The following is a 24,742-nucleotide window of genomic DNA, read 5'->3' as shown; positions in this document are numbered from 1 at the left end:
ATAGGAATATTAGATAAGATCAAAGTTAAATAACACCAAAGAGAGAAAATGAAGCAGGTTGGTTGTTTTTCCTTTCATAACTCAAAAGCTGATAGGTCTCCACTTAGTTCATTGGCAATGCATTGGAAACAGGCATCGATTGGTGAGTCTGACAGCGGATCATTGCAGACATTGCCCTCCGGAACCTGCGAGGAAGGGGAGAAATCTGTCTGATATGTCGACATTGCTTGAAACATTTAAAAAAAAAAACCCACACTTTCAAATGTTCTCTGTCTCTCAGTCTAACATCTCCAATTGAATACCTCTAAAAATACATAAATTATAAAATATCTAAAGACCAACTTCAGATTATTGCCCATAATTTGGGAGGGGGGGAAAGCATAAAGTCATTTATAAGATAGTTTCATTTTTAAATCTGAGATCATTTGTTTGTTTGAGAATTTTTTAGTCTCTGTCTTCACTGTTGCCTTTTTGCATATGATTTCTATCATCTCCAGAATCAAATACAAAATCATTCATTCCTGCTTATAAATATTAGCCTTGGGGGATAACTAGGTGGCTCAGTGGATAGAGAGTCAGGTCTGGAATTGGAAAATCCCAGGTTTTACTTTTTTTGTGGGGGGAAAGAGGGAGATCAAATCTTCCTCAGACAATCCCTAAGTGTGTGACCCTGAGCAAGTCACTGAACCCCCATCGCCTAGTCTTCTGCCTTGGAACCAACACACAGTATTGAGTGTAAGACAGAAAGGAAGGGTTTTCAAAACAAATCTGAGAGGCAGCGCGATTTAATGACTAGAGAGCTGGACCTAGTCTAAATTCTGCCTCATTGCGGGTACTATTATTGTAATTTTGGACAAGTCACTGAAATCTCTGTCTAGAAGAGGAGGTTTTGCTAACCTCCAAGGTCCCTACCAACTCCAGACCTACCCCATAAACCCATACCTGCATTACCATTTTTTATCCACACAACTGTCAGGGTTCTGCCTGGAGGCACTTACTTTTTGTTGGCAACCACGTATATACAGGGATTGTAGAACGTGGAAGATTTCGCAAAGAGAGGGGCGACGATGGCCATTGCTGGGGGAATCTCCTTTGGGTCCCCAAAAGAAGCCCATAAACACACAATAGAATAAGGTGACCAAGCAAGCAGGAACATTAAAATCATGACCACAGACATCTGGAAAACAAAACATTTGTCCCTTTAAACCCTTCGATGGAGAAAAATTCTCTGGCCTAGTCCTGGGACAAGGCAGTGTGGAATGATGGTTAGGGCACCGTCCTCAAAGCCAGTCCTGCCTCTGATACTGATGGACTGGGGAAACCTTAAGCAAGACATTTGCCATCTCTCAAAGTATAAATTGCAATAAAGTATAAATTGTAGTACTTTGCAAGGCAAATCTCTCAAAGTATAAATTGAAGGGAAGCAATAAGATGAAGCATTTATATTGTGCCGTCCCTGTGAATTTTTTATAAATATTTTATTTTTTCAATTTATTTATTTATAAAATATAAGTATTTTATAAATATTATCTCATTTGATCCTCAAGACACCTTCTCAAGTGGATATCATTATTATCCCCATTTTACAGTGGAGGAAACTGAGGTAAATCAAGATTAAGTGACTTGCCCAGGTTCACACAGCTAGTGTCTAAGGCTATATTTGTTCTCTAGTCTTCCTGACTTCTGGCCACTATTTGCCACAGAAGGGGGTGACTTCCCCCTGGCTGCAAATGCTTTCTTTCAATTAATAATATGGAAATAGGTCTTGATCAATGATACATGTAAAATGGGTGCAGCTGGGAAGCTCAGTGGATTGAGAACCAGGCCTGGAGATGGGAATCCAGCCTCAGACTGTGTGACCCTGGGCAAGTCACTTGACCCCCATTGCCCACCCTTACCACTCTTCCACCAAGAAGCCAATACACAGAAGTTAAGGGTTTAAATAAATAAATAAATAAATAAAGTTTTTTTAAAATGATACATGTAAAACCCAGTTGAATTACTCGTTGGCTCCAGGAGAGGGGGGCGAGGAGGGGAGGGAAAGAACATGAACCATGGAAGCATGAAAAAATATTCTAAATTAATTCATTAAATAAATAAAATTTAAAAAACAATAAAATAAAATAATGCTTGCTTTTAAATTATCCCCATCTACTTTGCATTTATCTACTATTTATCTAATTATTTACATGTCTCCCTCATTAGAATCTTTGCCCCTTGAATACAGAAATTATTTCTTTATATCCTCCAGAATCTGATATACAGTAAGCACTTAATAACTTAGTAATTAAGCCCAGAGTAAGTACTTCGTGACTGATTAACTTAACCTCCACTGTTGAAGGGAATTGACCTATCTGGAAGTTCCCTGTATCACTGAAATCTCAGGTCCATTTCCTAGCCCTCCTCTTAGGACCTGGAGCTTTATATTTGCAATTGTCTAAAATTCCACACACATTCCCTCAGTTTCATCTTCCTCCAATCTCAGGACCAAGTTTCATCTTCCTCCAATCTCAGGACCAAGCACCCATGGACACATCAAATCACATCCTAAATTAATTTTGTGACTGATGCACAAATTTAGGCAACCCTAGAACACAGGTTGTTGTAGTTGTTCAATCATTTCAGTCATGTCCAACTCCTCATGACCCCATTTGGGGTTTTCTTGCCAAAGATAATACAGTGGTTTACCATTTTCTTCTCCAGCTCATTTTACAGATGAAAAAATGAAGACAAATGGGATTAAGTGACTTGCCCAGAATCACACAGTGTCTGAGGATAGATTTGAACTCAGGAAGATGAGACTTCCCAACTCCTCGCCAAGCACTCTTTCCAGTTAGCTGCCCAGAACCCAGGTTGGCAATCTCTAAAAGGGGTCGTGCCAATATTCTTCCGGGGGCTGCTAAGCAAACAGTGGCCAGAGATGGGAAGGAGGGGGACAGGGCAGCAAAAAGGGGGGAGGAAGGGGAAAGGAGATGGATCAGTAACTCAGATACAAAAAGGACAGAGTGTGATGGCAGCAAATGTTTCTGAACCTGAGAAAATTAGTGTATAGTTAGAGAATTTTGTAAATTGGACTTCATCCCCCAGAAGTCCTTCAGTATTTCCCAGAATTCATTTTAATCTCTCCACCCATGTTGCGTGGTCACTTTTTTTTAATATTGTTTTGCTTATAATTTTGTATATAGTTTGCTGTAAGCGCTTCCTCTTCCTCTTTTTTCCCCCACATGCTGGGCTGAGGAAGGTAGCTTCTTGCTCTAGCTTTTTTATGTTAGTTATTATTAATAAATCTTATTAAATATAACACTTAGAATATTGGATATTAATTTTGAAATTCACATTAGCCTTGAGTCATACATGGGTCACTGGTCCACAAATCTTTAAAAACGTTCTACCCGCCATATTGGGGGAGGCAGGCAGGCATGAAGTTCAACGGATCACAACCTAAAAACCTAGATGTGATGACAGCCTGACTGGGATGGATTTATACAATGAAAATAGCGAGTAGCTATTTCTAGAAAAGTATCCCCTCTTACCTTTGTTACAGCAACTTGGTTTGGCCAGTCTCTGTTTATGTGATCGGGACAGTTGCTAGGAGTATATTGTTTCATCTTTTGAGAAACATTGTAATAACAGTAAAACATAACCCCTAAGGGCATGGCAAAATTTATAGCAATAACAGTCATTGTGTAAGAAACAAAAGATCTGAAAAATAAAGGTAATTGTTAACAACGCCCTAAATAATTTTCAAACAAAAAATTAACAGCTAGAATGAATTGCTCCTATCTAAAAATTACTCTTAGAAAATATGTCTTCTTTTTTTAACCCTTACCTTCTGTCTTAGAATTAATATTATGTATTGGTTCCAAGGCAGAAAAGTGGTAAGGCTAGGCAATGGGGGTCAAGTGACATGCCCAGGGTCTCACAGCTAGGAAGTAACTAAAGCCAAATTTAAACCCAGAACACCCCCCCCCCATCTCTAGACTTGGCCCTCAATCTACTGAGTCAACTAGCTGTCACTGAAAGTTTATCTTTTTTTTTTAATTTTTTAAATTTCAATTTAATTAATTAAAGTTTCTATTTGATTAATTAAAATTAATTCAATTTAATTAATAATTTAATGTTTAATGTTTTAAAGTTAAATCTGTTTCAATTTTTCATAGTAATATTATTTTGATGAACTCCACTCCTCCAAGAGACTATATAAAAGAGCTTCCCTCAGCTTTTCCCCAGAATTCTTGTGGGAGTGGTACTTTGTCTATACAACACCCAAAAGATGTTTTATTCTTAGGCAATCTCTTAAACGGTATAAGGAATGAGTATATATTATGCCCTCAAGAGTTGTCATTACAAATTCTGGCTCCTCATCCCATCTCCAGTTCTCTTCTCCACTCTGGGTCCTACCTCAGGTGTTCCTACAAACAAATATCCTCCACTCATCAGGAATATCAAGAAGAAAAAGAAGAATGTACACAAGTAGGGAGAAAAGAAACTGGATGTTTCTTCTTCCAAACGACTAAAGGAACTTCCCCATATCTCTTGACTTGTCCTCTATAATGTGAAAATTCACATTAAATTTCACCTCCTATTCAACCCATTCCCACCATTATAAATTCTACCGTGGCTAGGATCTCTTCTAGCTCTGAAAACACTTGTAAGGCTGAACAATACTCTTTAAACAAAAAATAAGTAAACTAAGCCAGAATCCAGAGGAATATAGGCATCGCAACATTTTTAGCATGTGATTTTACACAGTAAACTCTCTTACGCATCGTTTTTCCGCCAGTTTATAGTACATGTAGCCCCAGTCGGATCCGGGGCATAACCAGCCCAACCTACGATCGGCATCAAGGCCCAAAAAAAGCCATTCACCCAGGCAGTCAGAATCATTAGGGTGTAATTACAGGAAGTCATTCTTCCTCCTGTTGATCAACAGACATAATCCATATTGACGTCATTCACTGACAAACTGTTCTGTACTTATATTTGATTAATTTTAAAGTTGGGGTTGAGTTAAACAGTTATCAAGTAAGTTTTTAGTGTTGGGCTTTTCTTTGTTTTTTAATATTTTAACATTTTCTCTCAAACTTTGTATATATACATCTATTTTAAAGGTATTCTATTAATCAAAGGCAGGTAAATTAATTTAGTCTGGGACTCACCATACACACACACCTCATTATTAAAGGTATCGTGTTATCAAAAGCAGGTGAACTCATTTAGTCTGTGCTTAGCACATATCTTCTATCTCTGTGGTGCTTATGCCATTCAATTTGGCAAATGGAAAAATTCTCTAGGGAAGCATTTACCCACCCATCCCTGCTCCGGTTTCACTGCCTGGTCTCTAGGCAATGAAGAGCTCAATCTGCTGACTGGCTAGCATGTGCCCTTTTCAGGATGTTAAGGATGGCACATTAAACTGTATCAGTAAATGGGTAAAGAAAATTGGAGAAGCCACACAATGTTGGAAAGAACCAAATGGAGCTTGCCAACAGACTCTGGGGCAATGATTTTTATTTTTTTAACTAATTAATTAATTTATTTAATTTAGAATATTTTCCATGGTTACAGGATTCATATTCTTTCCTCCCCTCCCCTCTCCCATAGCCAATGAGCAATTCCACTAGGTTTTATGTGTATCATTGCTCAAGACCTATTTTCATATTATTAATATTTGCACTAGGGTGATCGTTTAGAGTCTACATCCCCAACGGGGAAATGATTAAAAAAAAAAAAAAAGAAACACTTATGCTCCACAGCTTTCTGTGTGATGTCTGGACTTGAGTCTTAATCCTTTATAGAAAGGTTAAGCTGGAGTCCAGAATTACATGGGACTTCTTCAGCTTTATAAAGACCATCTGAGAGAGAAAAATCAGCCCTAACCGGAGGGCTCCCTTATGACACCTTTTTTGTTGTTCAGTTGGGTTGTTGTTTTTTGTTGTTGTTGTTGTTTTTCAGTTGTGTCCAACTCTTTGTGACTCTATTTAGCTTAGCAAAGAGTCTGGAGTGGTTTGTCATTTCCTTCTTCAATTCATTTTATAGATGAGGAAACTGAGGCAAACAATATTAAAGGACTTGCCCAGGGTCTCGCAGCTAGTTTGTGTCTAAGGTCAGATTTGAACTCAGGGAGACGAGTCTTCCAAACTCCAGATCCTGTGATCTATTCACTGTGCCACCTAGCTGCCTTTATGATAACTATCTGAGTAACAAATATGGTCCCAAAGCCATTTGGGCAATATGCCTGTTCTCTTATAACCTATCTTTGCAGGACTAAGATTTTCTTTTTTTTTTTTTAACCTTACCTTTTGTCTTAGAATCCATAGTAGGTGTTGGTTCCAAGGCCTATTGGTAAGAATCGGGCAATGAGAGTTAAGTGACTTGCCCAGGGTCATACAGCTAGGAAGTATCTGAGGCCAGATTTGAACCCATCTCTAGACCAGACTGATAGATTTTCAACATCACCTGAGCATCATGCTTATAACTTCATCATGAGACCATTGATCAGGAGATAGAATGAAAGACTGAAAATCTTTTTCCCAAAATTGTAATTGAGATTCCAAGGTTAGTTTGCCTGTTACTTTCAAAATCAGAAACCTACAGAAGAGATAATAATGAGGTGCAAGTTTTTTGGGTCATTTCTAAAAAGATGGGTTATGCAAATTTTTATTTTTTAAGAAAATGGGAAGAAATTATTCTAAGTGTAATAACAAAAATATGTACTGCACTCAGAGTCAACATTCATCCAAAAAAACACCAAAAAGACACAATAAGTAGGGAGAGTTACAATATGGCACAAAATGACTGATGAGAGTGGTTCCAGGGATACTTTCTGGTTGGGCAGTTTCCATATAATTAACAGGAAATTTTCAAGAAGGACCAAGTTAAAGCCCAAGCTGATGGCAGGGGTTTAAGATGCAAAGTAGATTTTAAAAGTGCTAAATGGTAGATCAAGGGTTCTCCAAGGATGATCCAGGGACCTTTGGAAGTGTCCAAAAGCCTTTAAGGGAGTCCATGAGATCAAAACAAGACTGTGAGATTCTTGAGAATATGCCTGCTTGGGAGGGAGAAGGGAAATCTTTCTTTGGATCCTAAGCAGATATCCCACAATATCTAGCACATAGTAAATGTTTAATAAGTCCTAACAGAGTGGTTGGGAATAATCCTAAAACATTTTCATTTCTAATACAGTAAATATCAATAGCTACGACCCACATAAACCAAAACCTCTTTAGGGGATCCTTAATTTTTAAGAGTGTAAAGGGGCCCTAAGACCAAAACTGTTTTAGAACAACTGTTTTTGAGACAATAGAAGCAAGAGGATCATTTGAAAATGGCCTGGGAAAAATGGGGTGCCATATGAAAGCAATACCAAGTGCCTCAGAACCATCAAAATTGTTAGTGTAAATTGATGCCGCGGCTCAGTCAGCCCTCATTATTAATTGGTTTCAAAAGCTGGTAAGGACAGGATTGTACCAAGGTCAGGTTGACAGATGGTCAGGTACCGATCAATGGCCACAGCAGTGAGTAATCCAATACTTGCCATTCCAAAAAAGATATTTAAACCAGCATAAATCTGAAAGTAAAAATCACACAATTTTAATCACCTGCTCAAGAAACAATTAAATTTATTTAACTGATAGATTCAAAAATGTTTATTTATATTCAGATATATTTTAATTTTACTAATTCTTAATCAGTAAAATAACTGTTTTGTTTTTTAACTGTTTTAATAAGTTCATTTCAGGTAAACATTGTGATGAACTCTTATCTAAAGAGATTTCCCCAACATAATGATTCTACTTTAATACATTTTATAACAGAAATAGTCACTTGTTCATTTTAAGGTAAAAGAAAAAAAAACTTTGGCTAACTTTTATGGATGTCCAGCTCAACTACTACTGCATCAAAAATTCAGATTTAATTTGTTTTCTTTACATTAAATATAACAGTGACTATCTTTAATTCTTATTTCCAAATAGAGACTCTTAATGGAAATTTTATTATTAACAATATAGTAACTGAACTAAATTTCTTAGATACTATAATCAGACCACAAAACTATTTTGTTGTTGAACAAGTGACCACAAAAATTGGTTTAAAAACATATGTACCAGGGACAGCTAGGTGGTTCAGGGGATTGAGAGCCAGGCCTGGAGATGGGAAGTCCTAGGTTCTAATCTAGTCTCAAGCATTTCCCAGCTGTGTGACCTGGGCAAGACTCTTGACCCTCCCTGCCAAGCCCTTACCTCTCTTGTGCCTTAAAAACCAATATGCAGTATCAATTCCAAGACAGAAGGTAAGGGTTTTTTTTTTAATTAAAATAAAAATTTTAAAGACTATATTACAATAAATAACTATAGCAAAGTAAATGCCAAAGAATCATAATGGCCGAGCATAGACCTGGAGAAGAGTTGAGAAAATATACTTTTCCTCTCTTTGGTTAAAGAAGTGAAGAAATGTGGAGGTAGAAGTGGTGCTGCTTAGCTTCATTGAGCTTCATTCTTCCTTGTTTAAAAATAAGTTTTTCAAGTGGTGGCATGTGGTTGTAAGGGAATAGTATTGTGCCATAAGGAATAACGAACAGGATGCCTTAGCAAAACCTGGAAAGACTTATAGGAACTGATGCAAAGTGGAGTGAGCAGAACCAGGAGAATAATGGACACAGTCATAGCAATAGCGTGCAATGAGCAATTGTGACTAAATCATTTTCAGCAAAGCAAGGAATTCATGCAAATCCAAGACAAGGGAATCATGAAGAAAATGCTATCCATAGGCAAAGAAGGAACTGTTGGAATCTGAAGGGAGAGCAAAGCATGCAATCTTCCACTATATTTCCTTCAGGAAATTTCTATTGTATGTGTGATATGTGTCTGTGAGCAATGTAGAAATATGTATTACATGAAAGTACAGCTATGACCTATATCAGACTACTCACTGCCACAGGAAGGGAGGGGAAGGAGAAGGAGAAAGTCTAAATTTTTGAACGTCAAAAAATAATTGTGAAAAAATGTTTCTACATGTAACTGAAAAAATAAAAACATGAACAAATTTAAATTTTTTTAATTAAAAAAACAATTGTTTAGATTGATGTCTTTTGTTTTTTTATTTTATTTTATTTTATTTGTTTTTTAATTCATAGTTCTCACCATCCTTTTCCCTTTCTAGAGAACCATTCAATATAACAAACTGTATTTTTTGAAGACAAAAAGATGTTCCTCTTTTTTTTTTCATCTTTATTACATGGGATGGCTCGATGGGTAGGAGAGTAGAGAGGGATACATTCAGAAATGAAAGTGATATGAAGCTGAAAGATATTAACAAAGTAAGATTTTTTTTAATCCTTTCCTTTCGTCTTAGAATTGATAGTAAGTTTGGGTTCCAAGGCAGAGAGTGGTAAGGGCCAAGTAATTGGGGTTAAGTGACTTGCCCGGAGTCACAAAGCTAATAAATATCTGAGATCAGATTTGAATCCAGAACCTCCTTTTTCTAAGCCTAGCTCTCAATCCACTGAGCTAGCCACCCCAACAAAATAGGATTTAAAAAAAAAATTTTTAAGCTCTTGGCCTGTTGGCTAAGATCAAGTGTGAACTTTTTAAAAGAAAATACATGAACTTATCATGGCTTGGAAATGTACATAATTCACAAAATTGCTACTGTTTGAGAGACAGTATAATCTGATGGTTAGAATATTGGAGAGAAGTTCTGGCTCTGGTGTGAGTGTCCTAGCCGTATGACATTGGGCCAGTCATTTGCTATTGCTAAGCCTCAATTTTCTCATCGGGAAAAAAGAAAAAGGGTTAATTGCAATCATAATTCACTTTTAAAATTTGACTTAAAACTTTCCAGCTGACTTTCTGGACCTGACAATACAAAGCAAAAAAAATAATGTATAGAAAACAATTTGTAAATGTAAGCTGTTATTAAGCTTATAGAACTTTAGACCTGAGAGAGCTATTAGAAATCCTCAAAGTCCCTCTTGATCAGGTAGGAAAAGTGGACTGAGTCTCCCTTGGTGAGGAGAATCTTATGCAAATGGCCTTGGAGCCAACAGTTGCATTTAAAATCACCTTCCTTTTAAAGGTCTTCATGATAGGGCCACTTCATACCTTTGCAGTATCCCTACACCTTATTCTCATCTATTTTCTCTACAATCCAGCAGCCCTGGACTCCTGGCTACTACTCGAACACACAACACTTCTCCCAATTCTGGATTCTTTCCCAGAGTCATTGAAGACCATCAACAAGACAAAACTCAGAATGGCTGGGATGCGATGGATAACGTTGGCATCTTTGATGTCTGACCAAGCTCCAGGCACTCCACAGCGTCTGCCTCAGCTCTTTATAGTTGTTAGAACAAATTCTTCCCCTGGGGAAGTCTTCACATGCTTGGGGTAGACATCTCCCAACTCAACCAGCGAGTGGGTTGGAAGCCTGTTGGTTCCCTTCTGCCTGGTCCATCCTCCCAGACAGTTTTACCAAGGTGTGGCCGCTGTGCATGCTACAGCTTCTTGGAGCCATGGCTGACAAGTGAGTGAATGGAAGATGCCAAAGGTGGACAAGCAGCCCTGTAGAGGGCTAGGCAGGCTCTCGCACCAGAGGTGCCAGTCCTCCTTACACACCCCATACGTCCCACCTAGACTCCCAGGCTTCAGATTTCTACTTCAATTCTGTGGCATATTTCCTCTTTGTACTGATGGGGGGAAAAATGAAACTATTCAATCCTCTGATTGTATTCTGGTCAAGAGCAAATTCCTAATCATCCAACCAGCTATTACCATTAAAAGCATGAGATCTAAGATTCTGATAAAATCCCACTTAAACAAAATCCTCTTTTAAAAGAAAACGTCCAATAACTCTACTTTTTTTCCCCAAAAACACGAAAATTGCTTTTAATATTTAAAGTCATAGGATCATGGGTCTGGGGCAGAAAGGGACTTCAGAGTGCCTTTAATCCAAAAGTTCTTAACCTTTTTTTGTTATGTACCTTACTGGCCGTCTAGTGGAGCGTGTTGACCCCTTCTCAGAATAATTTTTTTTTAAATACATGAAATAAAATATATAGGATGGCAAAGGATATCAATTGTATTGAAATACAGATAGCAAATTTTTTTTAACTCCACAGACCATTGTCAAGACCACTGTCCATAGTGTATAGTTCATAACTAGAGTGAATAGTTAGAAAATCTTGAACTCTTGGACTCCATCTCCCAGAATTCTTTTTCATCTCCTAAGAATCCCTTTCCTCCTTCATCCCCACCTTGCATGCTTATGTTGTTTGTATATAGTTGGTGTAACACTGCCTCTCACTCTCTTTTCCTGCATGTATGGCTGAGAAGCTGCATTTTTACTCTAGTTTTTTTAATTTTAGTTATTATTAATAAATATATTATGAATAAATCTTATTAAATATAACACTTGGAATATTGGATATTAATTTTGCTTCTCACAATAGTCAAGACCAAGACCACAGTCAAGAACCTCTGAGAAAAAAAAAAAAAAGAACCTCTGCTTAGGTCCAACACCTTCATTTCACAATTAAGGAAACTCAGACATAGGGAAGTTAAGTGACTGGCTCAAGGTCATTCAGTAAATTTCAGAAGAAGAATTTGACCTTAGGTCTTCTGATTTCAGAGTCAGTGCTCTTATTCCATATTATTCTCTAACAATTCAAAAGATCTCAAATACCTGACATCCAGCATATCCGAATTTCCAACTGCCATGGAGGTCTGAAGCAGCAGACATGGGATAGCCAATGCTGCTAACCCCTATATCTGTGACAGCCAGATTTATGATAATTGTATTTGTTGCTGTCCGAAGAGCCTTGTATTTGACAAAGATGCCTAGCACAATGATGTTGCTGGCAATACTGATCACACCTACAAAGACACAGAAAACAGGGAAGTCAGTATAATGTGGAGATGTCTAAAAGAGAGAGCAATAGGAAACCAAAGTAGCCAGAAGTGATCATTAGAGTATGATTTTGTATGCACAATGATTGGGAGCCTTCGTTGATCCAGTGCATTAGGTGGGGAAGAGTATTTGCAATAAGAAAAGTCAACAGAGCCCAGAATGTTTTTAACCATAAAACCATGAAATTATGAAGAGTGAAACGAGCAGAACCAAGACAACATTATATACAGCAACAAATACTGTTTGAAGAATGACTTATGGTTGTCCACCTCCAAGGAAAGAATTGATCAGTAAACAAGAACATATACCATGTTGTCAAATGATGCCTTCTCTAGTGTGGGAAGGGGAGAGATACCAGGGAATTTTAATATAACAAACAAATTAATATTTTAAAAAAAACAATAATTGAGCCCTTCTATGTCTGACTTCTCTGTCTTGGTTCCTTAGCTACAATTCCTGGCTTTCATTAACTAGGTCTCTCCTGTGTTAGCTACTCTGACTCAATTCCCTGCTCTTCCTTCAGAAAAATCGAGAAAGGCTCTTCTCTCACTTGGTCAGCTGGGGCTTTCCAAGCTGCCTTAGAGTGGTTTAGCAACAACTCCCCTCCCACCAATCTGCAACCCATCTGACCACTTTTCTTTGAGGATCTCAGAACACACCAATGTTGTCATTTAAATACTGACAAATGTAAGGCTCTGAAAGGTCGAGAGATTTTCCCATGATCATAAAATAAATATTTTAAATCCTGATGCTACTGAGTAATTTTTTCTTAATCACTTTGTTATATTTTGAAGGAAATCATGCTTTGTTCTTTACAGATGAGACTGTGATCCCAGTAGTAGAGTTCAAAGAAAGTCAATATTAATCTCATAATTAAATCATTTGTATAAACTACTTAGATACTACTTTTCTATTAACCCTATTCTCTGTCTCAGACCCAAAATTCATTGTTAGATTCTGCATTTTTTGAAACACATCCACCCTGACTTTATGTTATTTTTCTTTATTGTTGTAAACCTAAGAGATAAAGAAAAAAGAATAAAGACAATTTTGTAAAAACTGAAATACTGACAAATAGAGAAAAGAATAGAAAGACATATGAGCTGCTGCAAATGAAAAAGACAGTCAAGAAAATTTGGCATACAGTAGAAATGGAAAGAGCAATTACCACAAAGCAATGTAAGATGAATGTTACAAAATTATAGAGAATATGAAGGCAAGGAGGCAGATAGGTGGCCAGTGGAGTGAAAGCCAGGCCTACAGATAGGAGATTCTGGGTTCAAATCTAACCTCTGATACTTCTTAACCATGGGAGACCCTGGATAGCTCCCGTTGTCTAGCCCTTACCACTATTCTGCCTTGGAACCAATATCCAAGTATTGATTCTAAGAGGAAGAATAAGATATACAATATGATTTGCATTTCAAAAATATATATAAAGAATATATAAAAGAATATATAGATATACAAATAAATTTAAAATAAAGAGTAACCTATATAAAAGCTGAGCCATGGTAGTCTTTATGTTTTCAGTGTTTCAACCTAAAAATCTTTAACAATACATAAAATGGGGGGCCAAATTATATTTCAGGAAATAATGCTGCTGTTGCTAATCAACTCTTCTGTATGCTTGTAGGAAAATGGAGGCAATTGCTTTATTATTGAAATATGCTTAAAAGTTAGATTTTATAAAGATTTCTCACACCCAAGGCGCCCAGAGCACAGATCCAATGATCAGTACAGATGCATTGGTTCAGTGATTACAGCAAAGCACTTCTTTTATGAATTTATCAATTAGTTTAGATACCAGTATTTAACTCCTCACACTTGCCTTTGAATGTTTGCAAAGTTGGGGGGGGGGCGGTGCTGAGGGGAGGGGCCTCCCTAAATCCCCAACTGTGTTGTGAAGCTACTCTAGAAAATTTTATAAAGCACTTAGAAGTGTTGAGATGTCCTGTCTTCCTTCTGACCTTCAGCTCTGAATTTTATTTGGAATTCTTTTGAATGAATGGTGAAACATTTGCCTTAGATAGTCACTACACAAATATTTGATCAGAAACCTTTTTTTTTCTTTTTAAACATCAAACAAAATAAAAGAATTGTAACCCCTGGATTTTATTTTTGTAAACTTTCATTGTATCTTTGTGGCATTGTGATTGTATCCTATGCCTGCCTTTTTTTTTTTTTTTAAAACCCTTAACTTCTGTGTATTGGCTCTTTGGTGGAAGAGTGGTAAGGGTGGTTACGCCTGCTTTTCAAAAGAAAATTAAATAAAAGGAATTAATATTTTTTAAAGGAATGTTTGGTCTTAGATAAAAGATATAAGGAAACACTTATTCCCACCCCCTTTGCAGAAGTGTGGGTAGGGCACGGGAAAAAAGGTTCATGGCTGTAGATAACTGCATTATGTTGTCAGATTTTGTTTTGAGGTATTGAATAGTTTTGTTGAGTTTTTTTTCCACTTCTTTTATTCTTTAAAAAAGGATTCTTTGATAAAAGAGATGGCTCTCTGTAATGTAAAGACAAAATATGCAGTATAATATATTTTAAATAATTGTTTGTCGCGTCTTCATATCAATCAGAAGTAGACAATGAGAAATTGAAATGCCGGGGTCCACTTGCACCGGCTCACAGAGAAAATTGGTAGTTGATTTTTTAGTTGCTAAGTGATGTGCATGCCTCCTTGTGATGGCAGCCATGATGGCAGCTAAAAGGAATTTATTTGTCCCAACCCAAATGTCAAATAAGACTGAGAAGGATCCAAGTTGTATACGCATACACTCATGCACACACAAAGTGTGTGGAATGTTGGCCAAGTTTGGGGGCCTCCCTAAATCCCCAATTGTGTTGTGAGAATACTGCAGAACATTTTATAAAGCACTTTGAAGAAGTGTTGAGATGTCCTGTCTTCCTTCTGACCCTCAGCTCTGAATTTTATTTGGAATTATTTTGAATGAATGATGAAATACTTAACTTAGATAATCATTAAACAAATATTTGATCAGATACCTTTTTTTTCCTTTCAAACATCAAATCAAATAAAAGAATCATAGTTATGTGTGGATGTATGTGTATAAAGAAAGCCAGATGACCTGAGCATCTCTTTCTTGTGCTGACTGGGTGCGGCTGTAGTCCCAACTCAAAAGAGTTAAAGTCATGTCATGAGTTTTCTCCCCCAAAGAACTAAAAACAAGTCCTGTGGAGTAGAAGAAAGCTGGAAGAAGAGGAGGGGAAGGAAGGGGAAGAAGAGGGAAAGGAAGGGAGGTTAACACCTTAAGGGGAACTAACCGATGAAAGGGAAACAGAGAATTTGAAACTTCAGAGGTAGAGAGATGTTATATTTTAGACCCATTTCTAGGAGCATGAGTTGTCCAGAGGAGTGTTCCCTGTCTCATTGATGATGTGGGATTCTTCAAGGGGCCATGTTTCGGGGTATGAAAGAGACTTTTTCCTTGTTATTTACATTACTATTCTGATTAAGTAAATGTCTTTTGCTTTAAATTAATTGGGATCATTGGATAGAGCTGGTGAGCATGAATTTGAATAAAAGATCATTCAAACAGTATCTTGAAGTAGGGCTTAACTTTTGGGAGTCCATTTTGAAAGGGAACTGACTACACAATCTAAACTACTGACCATCCCCTTCTTGAAATTTAATCATCCTTTGGCCTATACAATATTTCTATATATACAATATACATTTCTAAGTTTTTTCCTATTTCTATAACTCCTCTTTTGCTAGCTCCTTTCACTCTGATATTCTCTGTCTACTACTCCTTTCTACTGGAAATTGGTCCTGCCCTGTGGATTTAACTATCAATTCTACACTGATTACTTTGAAATCAATGTGTCCAGATTGACCTAAGCTCCAAAGTCCCATCTCCAACCACTTGCATGATATATCCACTTGGAAAGAGAATAACAAATAATAATAAAAAATTGAATTAGTAAATAAAATTGTCAGTAAGATAGGCCAGTCAACAGAAAAGGAGAGAGAAAGTATGGACCATGAAAATTAAAAACTAAAGAAAGAGGGGGCAGCTGGGTAGCTCAGTGGATTGAGAGCCAGGCCTAGAGATGGGAGGTCCTAGGTTCAAATCTGGCCTCAGACAATTCCTAGCTGTGTGACCCTGGGCAAGTCACTTCACCCCCATTGCCTACCCTTACCACTCTTCTGCCTTGAAGCCAATACACACAGTATTGACTCCAAGACGGAAGGTAAGGGTTTAAAAAAAAAAAAACTAAAGAAAGAGAACACAAAAAGTACAAAAGAAACTAAGACAGGCATCAGGGAACATTATGCCTAGCTATTGAATATTTTTTATTTTGAATTATTGTGCAATCTAATTTCATCTGATAAAAAAAGGAAGATTAGATTGGGTTCATGACATATCAATTTGAATAGGTGCTAACCCAAAAAAGAACTCTGAACTAGAGCATAGACACCAGGGATCCTCAGGGAGCTTATCTTCTCTGGGAGTAGACACATATAAAAACAGAGTAAGATGAAGAAAGAGAGAACATTAGTAAGTAATTTAAATCAATGTAATATTAAAAATTTTAAAACATTTATAACTAAATAGTAAGTATAACTAAATATTACAAAATTAAGTCAATAATTTATTACTACAATCATATTCTATAATAAATAAAACTAAAATTTTAAACATTAAAAATATTAAATAAAATAAAGTATCAGGTAATTGGTTTACTTGAACCCACAAGACTTAAAAAAATTTTTTTTGTTCTTTGTTTTTTAAACTCTTAACTTCTGTGTATTGGCTCCTTGGTGGAAGAGTGGTAAGGGTAGGCAATGGGGATCAAGTGACTTTCCCAGGGTCACACAGCTGGGAAGTGTCTGAAGCCAGATTTGAACCTAGGACCTCTAGGCCTGACTCTCAATCCACTGAGCTACCCAGCTGCCCCTAAAAATTTTTTAAACCTTACCTTCCAAATTAGAATCAATAAGCCACCTAGCTGCCCCCACAAAATCCATTCTTTTCTGGATGTGGAATGAGAGAGATGCTGTCATTAGCCCTATTTTATACTTGTAGAAAATAAGGCAAATGGATAACAATAAGGTTCCTTTTTTTTAAACCCTTACTTTCCATCTTAGAATCAATAAAGCACCTAGTTGCCCCGTGAAATCAGGGCATCTTTTCTCCGTTAAGTAAGAGACAAAGCCTCCTTTTGAGAGGGAAGGGACAAGCAGAATAGAAAAATTTTGGACCTCCATCCTTTTAGGAGATGTGGGATGACAAAGGTGCTGTCATTAGTCCTATTTTACACTTGAGGAATCTAAGGCAAATAGATAATAAGGTTCTTTTTTTTGGTAGATTCTTAGAATCAGTACTGTGCATTGGTTCCAAGGCAGATGAGAGACAAAGACCAGGCAATGGAGATTAAGTAACCTTGCTCAGGGTCACACAACTAGGAAGTGTTTGAGATTAGATTTGAACCTCCTGCCTCTAGGCTGGCTCTCAATCCAATGTGAGCCACATGATTTTTGAAAAGTCAACTATAAAACTGTATTCGCGGGGGGCAGCTGGGTAGCTCAGTGGAGTGAGAGCCAGGCCTAGAGACAAGAGGTCCTAGGTTCAAACCCGGCCTCAGCCACTTCCCAGCTGTGTGACCCTGGGCAAGTCACTTGACCCCCATTGCCCACCCTTAACACTCTTCCACCTATGAGACAATACACCGAAGTACAAGGGTTAAAAAAAAAAAAACACCTGTATTCGCAAAAAAAAGAAGGCTTAAATAATAGAAAGATGGTTAATACTCATTGATGGTGTCAAAAGTCCATGGCTGCTGATTACAACGGTTCCATAACCTCTGGTACAGAAATACAAAAGAAAATAGAGAAGGAATCAAAAGGTGATGTCAAGAATTCAGTCATCGTTGACCTTCTGACACAACTTCAAGTGTATGTTTTCTGATTTCAAATAGACTCTCCTTGCTTTAAGACAATCCTTTCGTTTTTCTTTTCTTCTTTTTACACTCCCCCTAGCTTCTAATCCAAAATTGTTCTCTTCTGCTTGTCCCTTCCCTCTCAAAAGAAGACTGTCTCATACTTGATAGAGAAAAGAAGCCACTGAGCTTCTTCCAACTATCACACCATCACTCTCCATTCTCCTCTCCTTTGTGTCCATCTAGAAGAAATCGTCTTTCTCTTTGCCAATGCCTTTACTTATGCCTTTGAAGCCATTCTCTGATCTCCTCTGGTAACTCACCCATCAGATCGTCCTACTGCTCTCCCTCATCTTGTCTACCTACTGATGCCTTCCTTAATATCTACAAAAAGCCTCGATCTCGTCCATTCTACAAACTCCCTTAAACAATAATCCGAAATCCCTTCTCCCTTTCAGAACCAAAGACAAAGGGACCTGAATCTGTACTTGGAGTTTCTACTTTCTTCACTCCCACTCGCTTCTTAATCCCTTATAAAACTGGTTCTTCGTTTGATCACTAAACTGAAGTTGCTCTCTCCAGGGCTCCAGATGACCAACTTATCCAGTCCGATAGCTATTTCTCAGCCCTCTTCCTTCTTGACATATTGGCAGCCTTGGACACTGTGGACCATCTTCTACACACACTCGTCTCCTTCAGTTCCTTGAGCTCTCGCCTCTCCTTTCCAGGATTACTTGCTATATCCTAACCCTTTATTTGTGGTGCACTTGAGATAGACACCCGGAGGACAGGGTACACATTCTCTTTGTACGCTGATTCAAGTTCTACAGGGACTCTTCCTAGCTGGGTGACCCTGGGCAAGTCACTTAACCCCCCTTGCCTAGCCCTTACCATTCTTCTGCCTTGGAACTCAACATTGATTCTAAGATAAAAGGTAAGGGGTTAAAAAAATCGGGACTGGGATTGCCTGAAGACCTGTTTTCCTGGATCTCTTCTTATCCCAAAAAAAAGAGGCAGAGCTCAAATCTCATGAGAAGTAAACAAGTGTGCTGAGGGATAGACATATGAATTATGGGTGCTTACCCAAGTATTTCCTCCTAATTGTGCTCTACCTGGGTCTTCTTCTGCTATCTCACTGCACACTAAACTCTTGGCTGTACCATCAACTCTCATGAATTCAATGATTATTTCCATATGATGATTATCTGATTCAATTATCATACCTACAGACTCAAGTCTGAATGAACTTGCATGTTTGCAGTGGAAATAGAGAAGGAGTCTACATGCTAGAGATATTGTGAAAGTAGAAGGTAGCGAAAGATTTGCTGTAGAGAGAGAGGGAAAAAGTCAAAGCTGGTTCCCAGATTATAAACCTGAGTGACTAGAAGAATGGTGGCACCATTAATAGAAACAGAACAGTTAGAGGGCAGTGCTGATTGGGGGCGAAGACGATGAGTTGATTTTTGGATATGTTGAATTTAAGGTGCTGGTGAGACACTTCAGAAGAGCATATTCACAATGAAGAATGATTTATGAATCATCTAGAAGAAAAAAGAATAAAAAGAAATGTTACATTTATCTTACTATAATCGTCTAGAAGAAAAAGAATAAAAAGAAATGTTACATTTATCTTACTATAATCTTCTAGAAGAAAAAGAATAAAGAAATGTTACATTTATCTTACTATAGGATCATAGTTAGAACTTTAAGAAGCCAAAGAAATCATTAAGTCCACTTCCCTCATTTTCAGATAAAGAAAATAAAGGTTAAGTGATTTATCCAAGGTCATAGAGCATATAAGTATCTAAAGTAGGATTTGAACTTGTCTTCCAGACTCCAAGATTAGCACTTCATTCACTAGGCCATCTAGCTACTGAATCTTAATTGTACTCTAGTAAACTATTAGATTCTTTGAGGTTAGGGATTTTTATCTTAAGATCCTCATTGCTAGCCCACTACTCTGTCCATCTGAATTGAGTCAGATGATAAATAAACTTTACAGGAGGGAGGGTAGGAAGGAAAGAAGAAAGGAAGGGAGGAAAGATTTATTAAGTACTTTTTCCAGGTACTAGAGGTTAAGTGCTAAACAAATATTAACTCATTTGAGCCTCACAACCACCTGGGATGTAGGAGTTATTATTTAACAGTTGAGGAAATTGAGGCAGATAGACTTGCCTAGGGTCACACAGCTAGAGAGTATTTGACTCAAGTCTTCCTGACTTACAGCCCAGTGCTCTGTGCATTGTGGCATCACCTTGCTGTCTAGCTGGAGAAATTATTGGAAACAGTAGATTTAGTAACAAATATACTTTTATAACAAAAAAATATTTTAAACAATTAGCTAACATTTTTTCTGCTAACAAGCAGATAACAAGATAATAATACCCTTGGATCCAGTAATATCACTACTAGGTCTATATTCCAAAGGAGTTTAAAAAAAACAAAACAGGAAAGAACCTGTTTGTACAAAAATATTTATAGCTGTGCTTTTTATGATGGCAAAGAATTGGAAATTAAAGGGATATTCCTCCATTGGGGAATGGCCGAACAAATTTGTGGTATACAATGGTGATGGAATACTATTGAGCTGTAAGAACAGAATGATTTCAGAAAGAAATGGAAAGACCTGCATGAATTAATGCAGAGTGAAGCAAACTGAGCCAGAGAACACTGTACACAGAAACTAAAATATCGTGGGACAATCAAATGTGATAGGCTTTGCTACTAGCAGCAATGCAATGATCCAGGACAAGTCTGAGAGACTTATGAGAAAGAATGCTACCCAATACCAGGGAAAGAACTGTTAGAGTAGAATATAAATGAAAGCAATTTTTCACTTATTTGGGTTTCTGCTTTGGGGTTTTGGTTTTATATGATTATTCACTTTAAAAGTGAACAATATGGAAATGTTTTGCATGATAATACATGTATAACCCAGATTGAAAAAAGTAAAAATTAAAATTTTTAAAAAGTATTGTCCATTCAAACAACTTCGGACCTCCATCAAACTGGCAAAAATAATTAAAAATTAATTCAGTGTTGTACAGTCATAGACAATGGGTGCACTCATATATTGCTGGTGGAATTTTAAATTGGTAGAATCTCTTCCTAAAAATATTTGGCATTGTATTAGAAGAATTACAAAAATAATCTGTTTGACCCAACAAGCTTCCAGTTGGTATCATTTCCTAAAATCATTGCTAAAGGTGGCAGCTGGGTAGCTCAGTGGATTGAGAGCCAGACCTAGAGATAAAAGGTTCTAGGTTCAAATCCGGCCTCAGACACTTCCCAGCTGTGTGACCCTGGGCAAGTGTTATAATAAACTAGAGATGTAGTAGATATTTGTATAGAGGGAGAAGATGATATGACGCCTCCCTCCTTTATAACAGTGCCCAGGCAGGATCCTGCAGGCCAAAGGATGATATTCCCTTCAGGCCCCACCAGGGGTTGATTGATATTATATAATGGGCTCTTTAGCTTGATAACAGTTGGTATCTGACTACATCTCTCCCTTCCCAAAAAGGCTATGAATAACCACTCCAGGAAGGTACTTTAAAGCTTTGACTGTATTTAAACAAAGAGAGGATAATGGGATTGGATAGAGGTATTGGGAAACCCTAATTAATTTAGTAATGATAAATCCTTAAACTGTAGGCAAATAATGAATCAGGATGGTTAGCTTCTCTCTGGTACAGCCTGGCCACAGCCACACCAGAGTAGGCAAACTGCTGTTTGATGTTTCAGCTTCTTCTTTGCTAGATAATATGCCTAACCAGTCTTCAGGATATCCACCTCTTTCCACCCTCTTCTTCTTCTCCTGCCCACTTCCCGGATCCCTCCCAGGCCCTGGGAAACCTAGATATCTATAGATGATTGAATTCCTGCTATCTAGGGGCTGTAGAATCAGAGATGATGGTCTGGGTACAGGTTGTTGATGGTACAGGAACAAACAGGAGGAGTTTGCAAGGTTGAGTCTGCAAGTCTCAATCCTCAAAAGACCAAGATCCACTGATCTCAGGTCTCAGGGAAAGAAAGGAACCTCTGCCAGGGCTGCCAGGGTGGTTGTATACCCCCCTGGGCCAACTGCCCTCTCCTGTGTCTGCATGCCTCTCTGGGAACATTCCAACATCCAACGGATCCACCTGTCAATCACAGTGTGGACTCCTGGCTCCCAGAGATTCAATATAACACAAGTCACTTGACCCCCATTGCCCACCCTTACCACTCTTCCACCAAGGAGCCAATACACAGAAGTTAAGGGTTTAAAACAAACAAACAAAAAACAAAATAAAATCATTGCCAGAAAAGGGGGCAGAGGTGGTGGTTATGACATTATTTGCAATTATCAAAAACTATTAATAACTTAAACTGTCAACAATGGGGAATATCTAAATAAATTGTAGTCTAACAACCTAATAGAACATTATAATGAAATTAAGATTTACCTAGATGAAGATTACTATTCTTTTCTTTTCATCAGAAACATCATTTCTATGGCCCATTTATCAGGACATGCAATTTTTTTAGGAGGAACATTTCCTTAGGTCGGGGGGTGAAGGGGAAAGTAAGAACATGAATCATGTAACCATGGATAACTTTTCTAAAAAATAAAAATTATTAAAAAAAAAAAAGGAACATTTCCTTGTACAATGAGATTTTACTTTCAAATAATTTCTTTTTAAATCCTTGCCTTCCATCTTAGAATCAATAAGAGGTATTGATTCCAAGGCAGAAGAGGATATGGGCTACGCAATTAGAATTAAATGACTTGTCCAGGATCACATAGTTAGGAAGTGTCTGAGGTCAAATTTGAAGACAGGACCTCCCTTCTCCAGGCTTGGCTTTCCATCTACTGAGTTACTTACTTAGTTGCTCCTTTACATATCATTTTTAAAGGGTGCACTATTCCTTTTCAAAAATATAAACAAAAATCATTTCATGGGGACAGCTGGATAGCTCAGTGGATTTAGAGCCAGGCCTAGAGACAGGAGGTCCTGGTTTCAAATCTGGCCTCAGATACTTCCCAGCTGTGTGACCCTGGGCAAGTCACTTGACCCCCATTGCCTAGCCCTTACCATTCTTCTGCCTTGGAGCCAATACACAGTATTGACTCCAAGACGGATGGTAAGGGTTTAAAAAAAAAATCATTTCAGAGAAAAGAAATTATAACACTTTTTTACTTATTCCCCCCCCCCAAAAAAAATTAAGCAAATCAACATTGATGCTCAAAATGAAAGGAATTCAAGGTTTGGATCAATGACACATGTAAAACCCAGTGGAATTGCTCATTGGCTACGGGTGGGGAGGGTGGGGTGGGAGGAGGGGAGGGAAAGAACATGAATCATATAGCCATGGAAAAACATTCTTAATTAATTAAACTTAATTTAAAAACAAAAAAGAAAGGAATTCAGCTTAATGAAAGAATGAATTGATCTTACAGAAAAAAATAATTCAAATTACTAACAAGTCCAAATCTGATACAGCAGCACAAAGCTGAAAATGTATAAATATGATTTATAAATATAACTGTTTCATAAAAAAAACACACCCATTTAAATTCTTATGCTTTTCTTTTAGCATTTGAGCATAAAAATAATTTCATATGATAAAAGCATTTTGGTGTTAAAGAAATATGAATAATTCTGGGAAAAATGATATTTTTAGGTAATACCCAGATTTTCTGAATGCATCATCAATGATGATAAAGAACACTTTATTTTCATGGATTTCCCATCAGTAAATCCAAAACACTTCCTTTTTGAGATACTATATTTCCATTAGGCAACTCTCTATGATTATTAGTTGCAAAGAGAAGGTACCAGGCTTCATGGTCTGAGGAAGTTTCTTACCAAGAATTCCCCATATCAGTGAAATCACATCTAGTCAAAAAGTGATAAATATATGAAAATCAACCCAAGTCTAACCACCACATATATGGCTGTGAACATTTAGAGAAAATGGCAAATAGCCTAAAAACAACTACCACCAATTTCCTTTTTATTTCTAATAATAAAATTTGTTGCAGTCTCTTTCTTCATAATAACCAAATTGAGGTGATATTCCTGACCATTAATTAAAACTGCAGAGTAATGACGTTTATTCATCTCTCTTCCATGTCACGCTATGATCAAACAACGGAGATGTATTGACTTGAGATAACCAAAACTCCCCTTATTTTTCTTTTCCTTCCCCAATTTTAAAACATTTTAAAATGGTTTAAATGGAAAAACAAGTACCTGCTGTGATCAAATACGCAGCAACAATTTTGTGCTCAGTTGGGGAAAAGGCTGAGGGGTCTTCCTTTTCAGGTGCCAAACTCTTGACAGAATTATTCTTAAACATTTCGTTAAGATGTTGAGGAACAACTTTCCAGACCAGGCTTCAGAAGATATGAAATGTTTTCAGGGAAAGATTGTCAGGACTGATCAGTTCCACCGAGGGACCTCAAAAAGAAGCCCTTTCATTGGAGGCCTTCCCCCACTGGATTTAATTGGGCTCAACTGCAAATGAGTTAAGTTCCCAGAAGGAGATAAGCTTGTTAGCAGAACAAAGAGCAACCCACACTGACCAAGATGCTTGGGCATCAGTCTAAAAAGATTATTAAGTATTGGGGCCAGGCTGAGAAAAGATTCTTCTAGATCTTGTGAAAATGGATTGCCTGTTGAGTGTTTTCTAATTGCATTTCACCTAGAAAAGAGTTCTGAAACTCAAGGTCTAAGGCCAGAGAGAAGTTAAAAGAGAGGCATTTCATAAGACATCTACAGCAGGATGTCCAGATCCATTGAGCTTGGACTTGCCAGAATAGAGCAGAGATAAACTCCAAATCAAGTCACCAAATCAAGATGAGATACTTCAGTCTTTCAACTCCAAAACATCTAGTGGACAATAGGCAACAGATAGGAACAGAAGAGCTCAGAGCCTAGAACCC

General features: G+C 37.5%; 1 protein-coding gene across 1 annotated transcript; it reads right to left on the bottom strand.

The window, feature by feature from the left end:
• On the bottom strand, positions 1-24,156 carry RRH (retinal pigment epithelium-derived rhodopsin homolog). The gene is made up of 7 exons (XM_044681065.1): positions 24,051-24,156; positions 11,683-11,873; positions 7,471-7,570; positions 4,766-4,919; positions 3,534-3,702; positions 999-1,177; positions 1-185 (listed from the first exon to the last, which is right to left on the bottom strand). The coding sequence occupies exons 1-7, from the start codon at positions 24,154-24,156 to the stop codon at positions 104-106; spliced, it is 981 nt and encodes a 326-aa protein (XP_044537000.1). The 3' UTR covers positions 1-103.
• Between the last annotated feature and the right edge of the window lie 586 nt (positions 24,157-24,742).

The sequence above is a fragment of the Gracilinanus agilis genome, chromosome 6, assembly GCF_016433145.1.
Source record: "Gracilinanus agilis isolate LMUSP501 chromosome 6, AgileGrace, whole genome shotgun sequence".
Classification (NCBI taxonomy): domain Eukaryota; kingdom Metazoa; phylum Chordata; class Mammalia; order Didelphimorphia; family Didelphidae; genus Gracilinanus; species Gracilinanus agilis.
This window is presented reverse-complemented; position numbering and strand designations above follow the sequence as displayed.

Bases quoted from the DNA above. Each gene is read 5' to 3' on its own strand.
- RRH (XM_044681065.1), bottom strand. From the start codon at position 24,156: ATGTTTAAGAATAATTCTGTCAAGAGTTTGGCACCTGAAAAGGAAGAC. The intron at 11,874-24,050 runs GTACTTGTTTTT...GTGTCTTTGTAG, and splicing joins TGCGTATTTGATCACAGCAG to GTGTGATCAGTATTGCCAGC. The intron at 4,920-7,470 runs GTACAATCCTGT...GTTGATCAACAG, and splicing joins CATCTGTCAACCTGACCTTG to GAGGAAGAATGACTTCCTGT.